Raw genomic sequence first — 16,881 nt, 5'->3', positions numbered from 1 at the left:
GTGATACGTAAATTATGAATATAGCAGAAACATTGTACATTCTGTACTGAAACATTCTAAGGACTGCCAAAAAACATACATATGTATAACGCCTATAACATACGTGTGGGTGTGCTTGCTCACACACACACACACACACACACACACACACACATGCTCATTTAAAAAGGTAAAAAGGCGTGGCAAAGGGATACAGTATTCAGTTTAGATGACATATCATTAACATCTCAAGACTGTTCCCGACAATAAAATGAGGGAGTAACATCCTTGAGGAACGATGGAGAAAATGCAGGTGTACAAGTCCTCCCAACAGTCCGTGCTGGGCTGGCTAGTTCACTGAGCTCTATGATCTGCTAGGGAGCTATAAAACACCCTCCTTGTAGCAGTACTATCCGAACCTCATTATGAATGTAACTATTAGGACATCCTCTCAGTTGCAAGCATTAGGGAGTCTTATGCTAGAAAATAAATGTCAACAAGAAAGTTATGTCTCAGGATCACCAGTTAGCATAAGGCTATGTCGCTGGACTCCCATGTAGTAGACCGCGGTTCAAGTCCTGGATCCGGTGTCTTAAATTCATGCCAGGCGCATGTGCGTGCATGCCCAAGATCCCGAGAGGAAAACAGAGGAGAAAGGATTGCGGCATGGCCATACCCCCTTGGGAGGTGATTTCTCGCTTTCTGTCTCTGCCTCTCTCCGTCTTTCTGGCGAGTGCATGCACCCTATACAAAAACCTCTCCAATAAATAAATAAATAAATAAATAAATAATAAAAAACAGTTACATCTCAAGAGGTATCTTAAATTTGTAAGCACTATAAAGATCATCCTTAGCTAAAAAGCAAATCTTTACCTGGCAACTCCTCCATAGTCAAGGCCTTCTTCTCCACGAAATTTTATCATTAATCGCTTCCAAAGATCTTTTGGTCTCATTTTCATGACCTGTCGGTATGATTCCTAGGGGAAAAAAAAATTTAAATAAACTATTATGAGGTACTTCTACCACATGACTTAAATTCTACCCCCTCCTTTCCGTCCACAAAACATAGGCTTAATTAAACAAGGTAGAACCTGTTCAACAATCAAACCAATGGATAAATTCAAAACCTTTTCAAGTTCATGGACCTTGGAAAAACAGAACAGGGGGCAGCATGGTGGTTAAGGTGTTGGACGCCCAACATAGTCAACCATGGTTTAAGTCGTAGACCTGGTGGCTTGCTTTCTCAATTTCTCTCTCTGGTAGACATACATGTCCTGTAGTAAACTTAAAAACAACGATAAATTTTAAAAATTAAATTAACAATTCTGTTTTCTTTTTTTAGAAAGAGATTTTTGCTATAGGGCACATGCACTCTACCAGAGATAGAGAGACAGAAAGCAAAAATAAATCAGCCCCAGGGGTATGGCCATGCTGAAATCCCCTTCACCTCCAGTCTCTTCTGAGGATTTAGGGCATGCATGCACACGTGCCTGGTGTGAGTTTAAGCCACGGAGTCCAGACTTAAACTGCAGTCAATTATGCAGGAGTCAGTGACATAACCATTACGACACCTGCTGGTCCCAAATTAGTAATTCTTAAAAAAAAAAAAAAAAAATACTGGGTCATCTGAAAAGTCATAAGGTATTTTTTTGTTCTACTACGCAAAAAATGCATTTATTTTTTTGAAAGGTTTTTGCTATAGGGTGCGTGCACTTGCCAGAAAGAGAAAGACAGAGAGAAAGTGAGAAACTCCCCTCTAGGGAGGATGGCCACACCGCAATCCCTTCTCCTCCATTCTCCTCTTGGGGTCTTGGGCATGCACACACATGCGCTCACTGAGAGTTTAAACCACCGAGTCCGAGACTTGAATCACGGTTGACTACATAGGAGTCCAGCGAAATAGCCCTATAGCCATTACGCCAACTGCTAGTCCCAGCGTCATGACCTTTTCAACAACCCCAAAAATTAAAATTAAAAACTTGAAAACAGAATAGATATCTCTTAATCCTACTGAAACAATTCTTGTGATAAATACTATATTAAATACTTACTAGATTCAAAACTGTTTATTTCATTTTATTTATCCTTATTGTTATTTTTTTATTTGCTACAAGGCACATGCGCCCACCAGAGAGAAACAGATTGAGACAGAAAGAAAGAGAAAATAAGCCTCCAGGTCCAGGACTTGAACCAGTCAGTCATTTGGGACTCCGGTGCCTTAACCACCATTCCACTTGCTGACCCAGAAGTCCATATTTAGTTCTGTGAACCACCACAATGCTTCCACTCATATTTAAAACAGAATTTGCTAAAAGTAGCCAATTTTTAAAAGCTAGCTGAGCTAATTCTAGATAATAGGCATCCAAAGAAAATAAATGTAAGAAAGTTTGAGAAGAATAATCATTAATGTGATCTCCCCACATAGAAAATTTTACATCATTTTAAAACACAAATGGCTAATTACCAACAAAGTGAGGAAATATCCTAGAGAAAAACATTCATGTTTCAGGCAAAAGTTTATCAAGTTTCCAAGTGTCTCACGTCCACAAATCCTACGAGTGCGAAAGCCCTCCTCTGACTTCAGCCACCTACCGTGTGAGAACCGCTATGCTGCTAGTAGGGCCAGAATCCAAACATAAAAGTATTTTACAAAAAGAAAGATTTTCAATAAATTAAAGAGGTCATCCAGTAGTAATGAGACAATTTTTTAAAATAAAAGAATCCCTTTTCTTTCAGAATGAGAAAGGAAGGGATGGATATATTTGTGGCCTTATAACTGTAAAAAATTCATCCCCGTAAGTATCTGCAATAAAGGGACCACGCTGAACCAATCAGAACACTGGGCGCTCCTCATCTCAGTTACATGCACACTCTACATCTATCTCCAACGCCACTGCCTTTATTTCTCACAGTTAAAGAATAAATTAATGAGAATTCTTCCATTCTAAAGACATGAGTCCCAGGGCTGGCAGGTAGCATGGTGGTTAAGGGCACTGGACTCCCACATGGCTGACCACAGTTTGGGTCCTGGGTCTGGCAGCTTGCTTTCTCTTTCACTTTCCCTTTCTCTTTCACTGTCCCTCTCTGGTCAAATTAAAACAAACAAACAAAGTTAAATAACATAATGATTAAGCAAATAAATAAATAAATAATAAAGACATAAGTCCCCCAAAACTACCTTTGAAAGAAAGAGCTAAGCACTAAAATGAATTTTTCTCTACTTTAAAATGAGACTTGTAACTTTACCTCAAAAATTTCTTCCCTGGATACCTCGATGCGGCAGTGGCCTGCCTGAGGCTGTTGTTGGGAGAGTTCTTGCCGCAAAATTTTCAGTTTCTGAACCAGGTCCCGCTTGTACCTCGGGACTGTCAGACACTCCGCGTCCTCAGGGCATAACGACACTACTTGCTGCTGCTGTCGGTCTTTCGATTGGTTCTGCCGACTAGATAGACAGAAATGTTAGTACTGGAGCATTTTAAATAAAAAATGCTACATTTAAAATAGCCTCGAACTTAAAGTCTGTGCCAGAGACTTCAAAAACCTTGTGGAAAAATAAAATGAAAGAGTGAGTTTGTTTTGGTGGGAATAAGTTCTGAAACTCGTGAATAATTTTTTCACACCATGCATTTTCCAAGAACTTTCTCAAGACTCCTTGTGTATTCAGCTTAATGACTTTGGCAACGATAAACAAGCCTGAAGTTTATTTCCCACAGTCCATATGAATTGACAAAACTGGAAAATGAATTTTACCCATAAAGCTTTGTATGTGGCTGAGGACAAATTCTGCAAACACTGTTTCCCTTTTCTTCATCTTTTACTATCACCCACCATAAAACCCATGTACATGCCAAACACACTTGTTACCTAGAAGTCTGTCTTTCTGCAGCTCAAACTGGCAGCTCGGCACCATGATCCTCCTCTATCTGTTATGGTATAGACCTTGATACTGCAGCATGTAAGTTACTGGTTCAGAGAAATGAGTACTTTACCAACAAGACAAGGGCTTTTGGGAACCAGCAGTTAGTGTAATGGCTATGTCGCTGGACTCCCACGTAGTCGACCGCAGTTCACGTCCCGGACCCGGTGGCTTAAAACTCATGCCGAGTGTATGTGCATGCGTGCCCAAGATCCCGAGAAGAGAATGGAGAAGGAATTGCAGTGTGGCCATCCCCCCTGGGGGGTGAGTTCTCGCTTTCTCTCGCTCTCGTGTGTTGTCTGGCGGGCGCACGCATCCTATAGCAAGAACCTCTCCAAAAAAAAAAAAAAGACAAGGGCTTTTAAAAGTGACCACGTCTATGAATTTATGTAGTAAAATATACAGATAATCTACCTTTCTTTGTTTTTTTTAGTTTTTATTTTTTTGGTTTTTGGGGATTTTTTTTGAGAGGTTTTTCCTATAGGGCACATGCACTCGCCAGACAGACAGAGACATAGAGACAGAAAGCGAGAAATCACCCCCCAGGAGGGATGGCCACGCACGCACATGCCCCCAGCGTGAGTTTAAGCCACCGGGTCCAGGACGCGAACCGTGGTCGACTACGTGGGAGTCCAGCGACACAGTCATTACGCTAACTGCTGGTCCCCAGAAAATCTACCATTTAACCATATTTAAGGCTATCCTTCAGTGGCATTAAGTACATTCACATTGTTGTGCTAACGTCACTTCTACCTATAAAGGGTTTACCACAAGTACATCATAAATATTATAGTAATTTTAAAAGGTATTTTGCCAGATATATTTTATTCTCCCAGCATAAAATATTAATATTATGAATGGAATCTAAGATTTTTTAAGAATTCTATGATATGCTGAGATGGATAATTCCAGGAAGAGGTCAGGAAATAAGAAGTGAGATCATTCATTACTACTGTCTATGCCATTGCTGAGTGGTACAACTGGAGTTTTAACATGAACTTTCCGCACAACAGACAAATGCACAACTCCCTAACCCAACAATATAGGGCAACAGCAGCTATGATAAAATACACAAAAATAACTTGCAATTCTCTAACAGGTTGCCCAAATTTATCTTATATACACTGATTCTATGTACAAGGCCCATTTTACACCTAAAATATCTTTTTTAAAAATTATTTATTTATTTACTTTATCCATTCATTTATTTTAATTTGACCAGAGAGAGAAACAGAGAGAGAGAGAGAAAGCGAGACAGCAAGTCACCAGGTCTGGTACTCAAACCATGGTCAGCCATGTGGGAGTATCCAGTGCCTTAAACACCACACCACCTAATGGTCCCCACCTAAAACACTTGTTTAGAGAAAATAGTTTTGTTGAAAATGTCGTGTCAATGTTAACTACTCTCACAAACATTACATAATAAAGGTGCTTTTCTGTACACATATTCACAAAATCAAAACAGAATATGATACAAATGTAAGTATTTCATAAACAATTATATAACCCTATTTTTAAAAAAATTAACTTGGAGGCCCAGCAGGTGGCACAGTGGTTGAGATGCTGGACTCTCACATGGTCATCCGTGGTTTGAGTCCTGGAATTGGTGGCTTGCTCACTCACTCGCTCGCTCTCTCTCTCGTGAGCACATGTGCCCTGTAACAAATTATAATAATGATAAATACATTTAAATAAATAACTCTCTTTTTTTAAAAGAATTATTTAACTTTATTTATTATTTATTTTAATTTGACCGGAGAGGGACAGAGAGAGATAAAGAGAAAGGGAAAGTGAGAAAGCAAGTCTCTAGGTCTGGAGCTTGAACTCTGGTCAGCCATGTAGGAGTCCGGCACCTTAAACCACCATGCCCAATAAACAATACTTTGTAAAAAATGAACTTGGATATATCTCACATAGATAAATGATTTAACTCAAAATGGATCACAGATTTTAATGTAAAACCTATAGTGAAAAAACTTCTAAACACAGGAGAAAAATTTTATGACATGTATTTGAAAATGATTTCTTAGACACAACATTAAAATTACCATCCATAAAAGAAAAAAATGATAAACTGGACTTCATTGACTTTTTTTTTTTTTTTAATTCTGCTCTCAAAAGACCATGTTAAGAAAATAAAAAAGTGGGGCCAGCAGATGGCATGGTAGTTAAGGCACTGGACTCCCACATGGTGACTACAGTTTGAGTACCTGACCTGGTGGCTTGAAAATCACAATAAGTAAACAGATAAATAAATTATAAACAAACAAACAAACGAATGAATGAATGAATGAATAGTTCTGGGTTTGGTTTTTAAAGAAAATAAACATAAATCTAGCATACAATTTAGTCATTCTACTCCTCGGTATTTATTTATCCAATAGAAATGAAAGCCTACGTCCATACAAGACTTGTACATAAATGTTAATCATTTTATTTGTCATAGACAAAATACTGGAAACATCCAGGAAGCTGGATGAACTGTGGCATATCTATATAGTGGGATTACATAAGCAATTAAAAGAAATGAACTACACATACAATAATAGGGATGAATCTCGAAATTATAATAAAAGAAACCAAACTAAGACCACATATTGGGGCCAGCAGGTGGCATGGTGGTTAAGGCAGCTGGATCCCACATGGCCAACTCCACAGTTCAAACTCAGGATCCAGTGGCTTGAAACTCATGCTGGGCGTGTGTGCATGCATGCCCAAAATCCCAAGAGAAGAACTAGGAAAAGGAAAAGGGACTGCAGCATGGCCATCTCCCCAGGGAGGGAGGAGTTTCTCGCTTTCTCTCCCTCTCTCTGTCCTCTGTCTCTGGGGCATGTGCATACAACCTATAGCAAAAAAAAAAAAAAAAAAGGCTAAAATAATTAAATAAGCATATATTGTAATGATGACACTTATCTAAAACTCTAGAAAAAGGAGACAAATATATAGTGACCAAAAGCAGATCACTGGTTGGCTGAGGAAGGGGTGTGTTGTGGGTTAATTATATCCCCCAGAAAGATATGTTAGTTATCTGTGTTATCTGTGAATGTGACCTTATTTAAAAATAGGGTCAGGGCCAGCAGGTGGCATGATGGTTAAGGCAATGGATTCTCATTATGGCCAACTGCAGTTCAAGATCCAGACCCAGCAGCTTGCTTTCTCGCTTTCTCTCTCTTTCTCTCTGTCTCTCTCTGGTGAGCACACATGCCCTATAGCAAATTAAAAAAAAAAATAATGATGACAATAAAAAAAAATTAAAGAAATAATTCTTTAAAAAATACAGTCTTCATAAGCAAAGGAAAACAAATAAATAATTGGTATTAAAGCAATCAAAACAGGAAGGAAAAGGGGCTAGCCTTGTAATGCAGTGGTTAAGAAAGACAGTTCCCACATGGCTGACTGTGGTTTGAGTCCTGAACTGCTGGCTTAAAAAACATGCTGGGCATGTGTGTGTGTGTGCGTGCATACCAAATCCTGACAGGATGGGGAAATGGAGGTAAAGGGACTGTGGTATGACCGTACCCAACTGGTGGTGTCTCTCTTTCTCTGGCAAGCACGTGTACTTTCTGGCAAGTAAAGAAAAATAGGCCAGCTTTTGTGGGGATGAGGCAGCCGTCCCACATAGTCAATCTCTCAGTTTGTGTCCCAGACCTGGCAGCTTGAGAAACATACCAGGCACATGTATGTGTGTGCCCAAAATCCCCAAAGCAAGGAGAGATGGAGGAGAAGGGATTATGGCATAACCATTCCCCATGGGGTGCTCTATCTTCTCCCTCTCCTTTTCTGTCAAGCACATGTGCCCTCTAGCAAAAATAAAATAAAATAAAAAACAAACAACCAGAAAAAAAAATACATAAGTAAAACACAATACTGAGTCCAGAAATATGCAAGTAAATGAGAAACATATAAAAAAAAAATTAAAAATAAATTAATTAAAAAAACCAGACGGGAAAAAATAACACCTCTATAGTCAGCTTGGCTGGATTCAAATCCCAGCTCTAATAATTTTTATGCACCTCTGCACAAGTGACTTAACTGTTTAAGGCTCTATTTTTCTTACTGGTGAGAAGAAAGTAACGTGGGATTGCAATGCAGATGCCATGAGGACAACCAGCACTCAGAGCACAATAAGCACACAATATATGTTGTTATAATCGTTACAATAATATACCCTAATAACCTTTTTTGGTTTAAAAAAAAAAAAAGACCTAGCTACTGTGCCACGGCAGTTAAGCAGCGCCCAGCACATGGCAACTGCAGGTTTGGATCCTGGGTTGGCCTGAGAACACACTGGGTGGGCCTGTGTGCACCCAATATCCTGAGGAGCTGGAGGCCTGGGGAAAGGGAATCACTGTACGACGAGACCCTGTCGAGGAGAGGCTCCCTCTTGCATGTGTGTACATACGCCATCGTATTAAAAACAGGAATTCCAAAGAGGGAAAAGCAATAGATACCATATTATATCCGAAAAATGAGGTAACTACATATTGGGTCATTGGAAGTCATGATGAATTTTTCCATTTTCTATGCAAAAATAAGTCGTGACTTTTCCAATGACCCAATGTATGTGACAGCTCCCAGACAAGATTCCGAACTCCTTTTACATACTGAAGAAGTCCTGATTTGGTCCAGCATGGTGGCAGTGATAATGCAATGCTTCACGATGCTGGAGCCACCTGGGAAACCCCAGGTTCACACCCGGGGGTCTCTGTACGTGTTGGGCATGCGCTGGCTGAGGCTAGGGGTGAACTGCAGTGTGAAGACTCTGTTGAGACAGGTGCTGTTGACGTGTTCGTGATTATTCAGCGTTCACTGTGTCGTGACAGCAACCCACAACCAGACTGCCAGCCCTGACTTCTGTCAAGTCACTGCCTCTGTAAAACACCCACCTGACTGAATACCTTTGATACACACACTTCTCCTAACATTTCAGGGCAGGTCTTACTTCAGCACAGTGGGATTAAAATACTTGTATTAGTAAAACTTGTCATACTCTTACATAAAATTTTGCTCAAAAAAGTAAAGTATAATTGAAAACAGCAGACTTTTTATCATAAAAAGCTTTTATCAGTGTCTTCTTATTCAAATTCATATTTTATAATGTATGGCTTCAAAGACTTACTTTAAAACTAAATGCAAGTTAGCAGAGAGTCGAGGATCTGTAAACTGTGTTGTTCTGTTGTTATGGTCAACGAAATAAACTCTGCCTGTTGCTGTATTACGAATCTCCCATCCAGGAGGCAATGGACCAAGCTCTTCACAATTGATGTTGCTAAGATCTCTGTAAAAACAAACATAAAATAAAAAATACCTCATTGCTGGGCCTGCTGAGCCAAGCAAGTGTAAATGACACAGAACAATTCCATGAAGTCTTAGGAAATGTATTGTTTCAGAAACTTGAGATGCTCAGTTGGAATCTTTAATTCCCAACAGCTTAACAAACACACGTATTCAAAACCCAATCTGTATGTGGTTCAGAAAACCTTACCATATAACCTACATTTCTAGTAAGTGTGTTCCTGGGCTTCAATGTAATCGATTTTAAATTATATAAAAGCAATCACAATATGTGCCAACATAAGCTATACTTTAATAGTTGTTTGTAAGAAAAAAATGAATATTTTCTGAATTTCTGTATGATTCTTTCTTTCTTTACTATAAAGTTTGTGTAAATAAATGTCCATTCCATGATTATTATTATTTTTAAAGGTTTTTCCCTTAAGCTGTGCCTGCTTGCCAGAGAGACAGAGACAGTGAGAGAGAAAGTGAGAAATCACCTCCCAGGGGGATGCCACAATCCCTTCTCCTCTACTCTCCTCCCAGGATCCTGAACACGCACGCACACATGCCTGGAGTGATTTTCAAGTCACCGGGTCCAGAACTCGAAGTGTGGTTGGTCATGTTAGAGTTCAGCAAGATAACCCCTACCTCATCTACTGGTCCCACCATAGCACACTTTTTAAAGAATAATTACTCCATTTTTAATTTTGAAATCTATAAAATTAAGAACTTGCTTAAGATACCTACAAAGAATGTTCTAGGCTTACTATTGCTGGAATAAAAAAACTAAATGACGTTTAATGAACCACAAAGACGATTGTCACTACACATGCTTAAAATGCTACTAAATTTAGACAAGGATTTATAGCACTTTTAAGAATGAGATAAGAGGTCAGTAGGTGGTGTGGTGGTTAGGGTGCTAGACTCCCATGTGGCCGACCACGGTCATGAACCTGGCAGCTTGCTTTCTCACTTTCTCTCTCTGTCTCTCTCTCTGCTGAGCACAAGTGTCATACAACAAATAAAAAATGATAGTACTAATAAATAAAATGAAATAAACGACTCTTTAAAGAAAAAAGAAAGGAACGGCATAAGGAGCTTCCAGACTGGTGAGCACACTGAGGTACTGATTGGTTAGCATGCCCAGGATGGGCATGGGAGCTCCTAGTCCCTCCCCACTGGGCATTATTTTCCATCTAGTTGTTGCTGAGTTGGACTTTAATAATGAACTGGACTACAAACTGTTTATCGTCTACACTGTGAGAACAAAATCTTCCAGGGTGAAATTTCCAACTGTTGAAGTTGCTGCTATCCTCTGCCAGGAGACTGAAGGCACTGCCGTCAGCGACCCATGAGGCTGTGTGTCAGGGCGTACGATATGCTCAGGCCATTTCCAGCCTTGAAGGAACACTGGGCCTCTGGGTGAAGAAATAACACTACAAGCACACTCAAGCATCCAAACAGGGAAACTGTTACCTTTTGTGGTCATCTTTTCATTCAAAAACAAAAAGAAAAGCAACACATCTAATATAAATTTAAACTGTAACATTATAGATAGGGCCAAATTTAATCAAAATCACATTTTTTTATTTTTAGAGTTTTTTCTTTGTTCTTTTTAGAGAGAGATTTTTGTTATAGTGTGTGTTCACTAGCCATAGAGACAAAGAGAGAGAGACAGAAAGCTAGAAATCACTCCCCCGGGAGATGGTCCACTGCAATCCTTCTCTTCCATTCTCTCAGGATCTTGGGCACACAAGCACACACACCTGGCATGTTTTAAACTGCTGGGTCTGAGACTTGAACTGAGGTAACCATTATGCCATCTGATGGTCCCTCAAAATCATGTTTTAAGGGACCAGCAGATGACATAATGGTTATGTCACTGGACACCCACCCATGTAGTCGACCATGATTTGAGTGCCAGACCTGGGAGCTTGAAACTCATGCCAGGGTCATGTACATGCCCAAAATCCTGAGAGGAGAATATAGGAGAAGGAACTGCAGTGTGGCCATCCCCCTGGGGAGTGATTTCTCACTTTCTGTCTCTCTCTCTCTGGAGAGTGCTTGTGCCCTATAGAAAAACCTCTCTCTAAAAAAAAAAAATAATAATAATAATAAGAGACCAGCAGATGGCATGATGGTTATGTCACTGGATTCCCATATAGGTGACTACAGTTCAAGTCCTGGACTAGGAGGCTTAAAACTCATGCTGGGCACATGTGTGTACTTGCCCAAGATCCTGAAAGGAGAATGAACGAGAAGGAACTGAGGTGTGGACATCCCCCCATGGAGTGATTTCTCACTTTCTGTCTCTATGGTGAGAGTACATGCCCTATAGCAAAAATATCTCTAAAAAAAAAAAAAAAAAATCGGGAGGCCAGCAAGTGGGATGGTGGTTAAGGGTACTGGATTCCCACATGGCCAATGGCAGTTCAAGTCCCAGATCTGGTGGCTTGTTTCTAACTTTCCCTCTCTCACTCACTCTGTCCCTCTCTGGTCAAATTAAAATAAATAAATTAAATTAAGTAATTCTAAAAATAAAAAGGTTTCTTTTTAGAGTCACATTTAAAAAGTTAAACTAGAGGGATTGGCAGGTGGCATGGTGGCTAGGGGCACTGGACTCCCACAAGGTCGACCATGGTTCAAGTCCCAGACCTGGTAGCTTCACCTTCCCTCCCTCTGTGTCTCTCTCTGGTCAAATTTTTAAAAATAAAAATAAATAAAGTTAAATAAAAAATTCTAAAACAAAAAAGTCCAACTAGAAAAACAGTTTTTCTGAAATAACCTCTTCTGAGTCACAGTGAAACATACTAATGAGCACACACAGGCACTCCTGGATTTGTTCAATCAATGGCTCTGACCTACGCCTGCAGGTGCTCCAAGAGACTCTCTTGCTAAAAGGACGACTAAAGCTTGGGAAACCAACTATCCGAGACACTGCTAGTCTCAAAAGAGCAAAGGGAACTTTTAAGAATCCTCTTCAAATTCAAAAACTGAAAAGTGAATTGAGCTAGAGCTGACACCTGAGTGGCAGGTGGGGAGAGGGGTAGGCCAACAGCAAGGCTGGGAAAGGAAACCTGGAACTTCCTCCATAAGCTGAGAACTCAAAGAGGGGATGAAGGGACCAACAGATGGTGTAATGGTTACATCACTGGACTCACACAGTCAACTGCAATTCTGGTCCCGGACCCGGCAGCTTGAAACTCATGCTGGGTACGTGTGTATGTGCCCAAGATCCCAAGAGGAGAATGGAGGAAGAGGGATTGTGGCATGGCCATCCCCCCTGTGGGGGATATATTTCTCGCTTTCTGACTCTCCCTTCTTTCCAGTGAGTGCACGCACCCTATAGCAAAAATCTCTCTAAAAATGAAAGGAAAAAAAAGGGGAGATGAAGTGATTCCAGGAAAACTTTCAAAATTCCCACTCCAAGGAACTGCAATTTATTAAGATCAAGATCAAATAATAAACTCATGAAAATCACCAAACACTTCTTCAGAAAGGCAAGCTACCATGACAAAGTCAATAGATCCCCCAAATGAGATCCCCAAGAACTGTCAAAGGCCAAAAGGAGAGAACAGCTCCGACTCTCGGACTCTTAATGGCAGATCTGGCTTTCCTTTAGCCAGCAGGCTATGGGACCAGCTCAGGTAGGTTGGATTTTTTTTTTTTTTAATGAAACTTTTAGAAAACAAAAACAATTATTGAAATCAAAGAATGAGCAAATCCATTGATATAATGCAGAATTTGATTCTGTCACTGTCCTGAGAATGTTACAAATCCACAGCAATATATAGAAGAACTCAAAAGAACAGAAAAACTAAAAACAATGTTTATGCCCACTTGGGAACTCAGTAAAGAAAAATGGAATGTTATATAGCCATAAAAAGGAATACAGATCTGGGGCCAGCAGATGGAATGGTGGATAGGGTGCTGAACACTTCTATATGGCCAGCCAAAGTTCGAGTCCTAGACCTGGTGGCTTGCTTTCTCACTTTCCCTCTCTGTTTGTCTCTCTCTGGTCAAATTAAAATAAGTGAATGAATAAAATTAAAATAATTCTTTAAAGAAAAAGTAATACAGATCTCTATTTCAAAACTACAGTCAGAATGCAAAATAAGAAATATAAAGCATTAATAACTGTTTTAAAGAAAAATACAGAGCATAACATGGGACTTCTCAGATAAATCTAAGTATACTGGATATCTCTAAATACAGTTTGTTTTAAAGTATGATTTACATAATTTTGTAAATGCTTTGAATAGTAATATTTTAATAAACTCTAAAAGTTTATAGTCTGCTTTGCTAAAACATTCTCCACGTAAAAGTCCTCCAAAACAAAAGGGATGATATAAATTTTTAAGACAATTAATGACAAAGAGACTAAGAAAAAGAAAAGTAATCCAGAGCATTATTTGTCATTAATTCAAACCAGGAGTCAATATTCAACATGAAATATTTTTAAACCCTTATAAAAGGCCCTTACTCATTAATAAAAAACTGTCATTTTCTTCTTAGGAATAAGATCATAAACAGCAGTACTGAAATTTAACTCAATTTCAATTTCTGTTACCAGCTTATATTCTATTCTTTCAACAGATAACTTTAAGATCAACTTTCTCGCTTTTTAAGACTATTTAGTTTTTTAAAACTCATTTTTCTTCTATACTTTTTCTACTAATAACTTTTGATAATTTTTTAAGAGCACATGTGCTCGCCAGAGAGACAGAAAGCGAGAAATCACCCTCCCACCCCACCCCGAGTATATGCCCACACTGCAATCCCTTTTCTTCTATTCTCCTCTCAGGATCCTGAGCACTCACATACATGCGACTGGCATGAGTTTTAAGCCACCAGGTTTAGGACTTGAACCATGGCTGACCCTGTGGGAGTCCAGCAATGTAATCATTATGCCATCTGCTAGGCCTGATTTTTTTTTTATCATTTTAAAGAAAAGCTTATTATTGACTTTTAATCTGACAGACAGAATCCAAAAACTTCTTTTCATTAATTTATATATAGTGAAATCCTGATTCTTAAAAGTTAGGCCCTTGGATTTTATTCAGTGAGCTTAATAAAACAAATGTAAAATTTCCTCCACATGGGCTGGCTCCTTGGCCTGGTGGTGAAGGCAGCCAGATCCCTCATGGACAACCCCGAGGTTCAACTCCTGGACCCAGCAGCTTGAGAAATACACTGGGTGCATGTGCGTGCATGCCCAAAATCCAGAAAGGAGGTAATGGTGAAGGAGCGAGGATTGCAATGTGACCATTTCCCATTGAGCGGTGCTTTCTCTCTCTCCCTCTCTGCCTCTCTCTAGCAAGCACATGCACACTCCGGCAAAATTTTTTTCAAATTTTCCCCACTGGGATCAGCAGATGGCATAATGGTTACATTGCTGGATTCCCCCATAGTCAACCATGACTCAAGTCCCGGACACAGTGGCTTAAACTCACACCAGGGGCATGTGTGTGCATGCCCAATATCCCAAGAGGAGAATGGAGGAGAAGGGACTGCGGTATGGCCATGCCCTTTGGGGAGGCGATTTCTCACTTTCTGTCTCTGTTTCTCCCTGTCTTTCTGTATCTCCCTGTCTCTCTGGTGAGTACACATGCCCTATAACAAAAATCTCTCCAAAAAATAAATAAACAAATAAATAAAATTCTTCCCCACTATTTTTTAAATACTAACAACTTCTATTGTCAAGACACAGAAATGGCAACCTTGATACAATAATCAATGATAGCACATTTCCTTGGTTGCTACCCTCAAAGGATTCTAATTAAATTCTATAATAAAGTAAAACTTTTCATTACAATACTTTTATTTATAGAGAATATCAAAGGCAACCCAAGATCAGTTAGTCATATCTGTTTTTTATTCAAATACAGAATCAAGCCATGGAAAAAGATCTCTTGATCTTCTAAGGTTTTTTTGTTTTGGAGGGAAGAGGGTTTGGAAGACAGAGGGTATTGTGCTTAACATATAAAACATCCTCATCTTACAAAGATACATGTACATATAAAAAACATATTTATAATTTAACTTAGAAATTCAAGCTGTTTTGTAGCCTCAACTGGACTGTTTGGTACTTTGCATATGTTTATTAGAAAATAACTCAAAATAGACAAGCAATGTTTGACAAACTCATCATTTGATACTAAAATGTAACAAAAATTATGTTAAATTACTAAACTGATTTGGGGGTCATTCCATTTATTAAAGTTAAGAGAACTGACATTTTGGTTCACATATGCAATGCCTACTGTTCAAGTGCACGATTATTTTAAAAGTGAACTGAATTGAATTAGGTTTCTTTGCTATTAATACATTAAAATGAAACTTTATTAAAGTAACACATTAACATTCATAAGATTAATTTTCAAAAAAAAAGCTTAACCAGAAATAAAAATATCAATCCCTTTCTTTTCGAGCTGGTATTGCTTTACTAAAGTTTTTTTTACATTTTTGCTCTTACAGGAGATTAGTTGACAGTTCTCTGTTTTGTGTTATAATTGTTCCTTTTTTATTGTAATTATAATTTCTGGTATACATATAATTGATGTATATCTTTGTGGGTTACAGATGGGTTTTTTAAATTTTTTGTTTTTTAGTTTTTGCTATAAGGGGCATGCACTTGCCAGAGAGGGAAAATGAGAAATCACCCCACACAGACACAGGAGGAAGGTCATGTCCCAATCTCTTTTCCTCCAGTATCCTCTTGGGATTTTGGGCATGCACACACACATGCCTGGTGTGATTTTTCAAGCCACTGGATTCAGGACTTGAACTGCATAGCTGGCCATGTAGGATCCCAGTGCCTTAACCCCCACGCCACCTGCTGGCCCTACAAAATGTTTTTTAAGGCATGCATTCAACAATCAAGGATATATCCAAATTTATCTTCTTAAACATAGAACATTACTTTATGTTGTATACATATGATAGTTCTACTACTTTTTTCCCCTAAATATGTATTAAATTGTCCTTATTTTTACTCTGCTATGATGCACTATCCTATAGTCTCTTTCTTTTATTTACCTGCATTCTTATGTCCATTATAAATTTTGTCATGGAACCCTGCTCCAATCTGCCAACTTTTTAAAAGGGTAACATATGTTTTGTATGTTTTCCCTATAGTCAATTTTTGAACTCCTGAAAGACGTTTTTGTACTACCTTTTTAAAGGGGGCAAAGGGAAAAGGGTTGGGGACCAGTTTAGGGAGAAGTGGGGTGGGACTACAGAGAAAGAGCTAGGACTTGCTACTAAATGTCGAAAACTGAAATGACTATTAGAAAGAGCTAGACTTTCAGAATATACTGTTTGTAGAAGTTAAACATGAAAAACGAACAAACAAACCCTACCTAGATAAAAAGAATAGTCAATGAAACCAAAAGTACTTAGATGCGTTCCTACCTGGGCACTCTTGGATCATGCCATGTGCTCACGCCAGTCTGAGTATGCAAAAAATACACCTGACCTTGCTGCGTTGTCCTCTGTTCTGTAAAATTAAGAAACACTAATAAGAAAAGCCTATTTGGAATGTTCAAATCAAAAAAGAAAGCTAAATATACTAGGATGATACACTAGGACAGAAAATTCCCAAACAGTGCATTTCATTACCAAAAAACATTGGCTTTACAAATCACTTGCTCTAGCTCCTAGAAAAAATCTTATAAATGGTGATGAGGGTCACAGATCAGCTATCCAAA

General features: G+C 38.9%; 1 protein-coding gene across 2 annotated transcripts in view; it reads right to left on the bottom strand.

Moving 5' to 3' along the window:
• The window catches only part of SMURF2 (SMAD specific E3 ubiquitin protein ligase 2), a gene marked incomplete at its 5' end in the record, with an annotated part of 60,801 nt that overhangs the window by 15,442 nt on the left and 28,478 nt on the right, over positions 1-16,881 (bottom strand). For both annotated transcript variants that reach the window (XM_014587175.2, XM_027771168.1), the window contains 4 exon segments: positions 853-956; positions 3,226-3,421; positions 9,015-9,173; positions 16,586-16,670. In XM_014587175.2, coding sequence (XP_014442661.1) covers positions 853-956; positions 3,226-3,421; positions 9,015-9,173; positions 16,586-16,670 — 544 coding nt within the window.

The sequence above is a fragment of the Tupaia chinensis genome, unplaced genomic scaffold (assembly GCF_000334495.1).
Source record: "Tupaia chinensis unplaced genomic scaffold, TupChi_1.0 Scaffold000187_1, whole genome shotgun sequence".
Classification (NCBI taxonomy): Eukaryota; Metazoa; Chordata; class Mammalia; order Scandentia; family Tupaiidae; genus Tupaia; species Tupaia belangeri.
The sequence above is the reverse complement of the archived record's forward strand: the minus strand, read 5'-3'. Positions and strand labels throughout refer to the sequence as shown.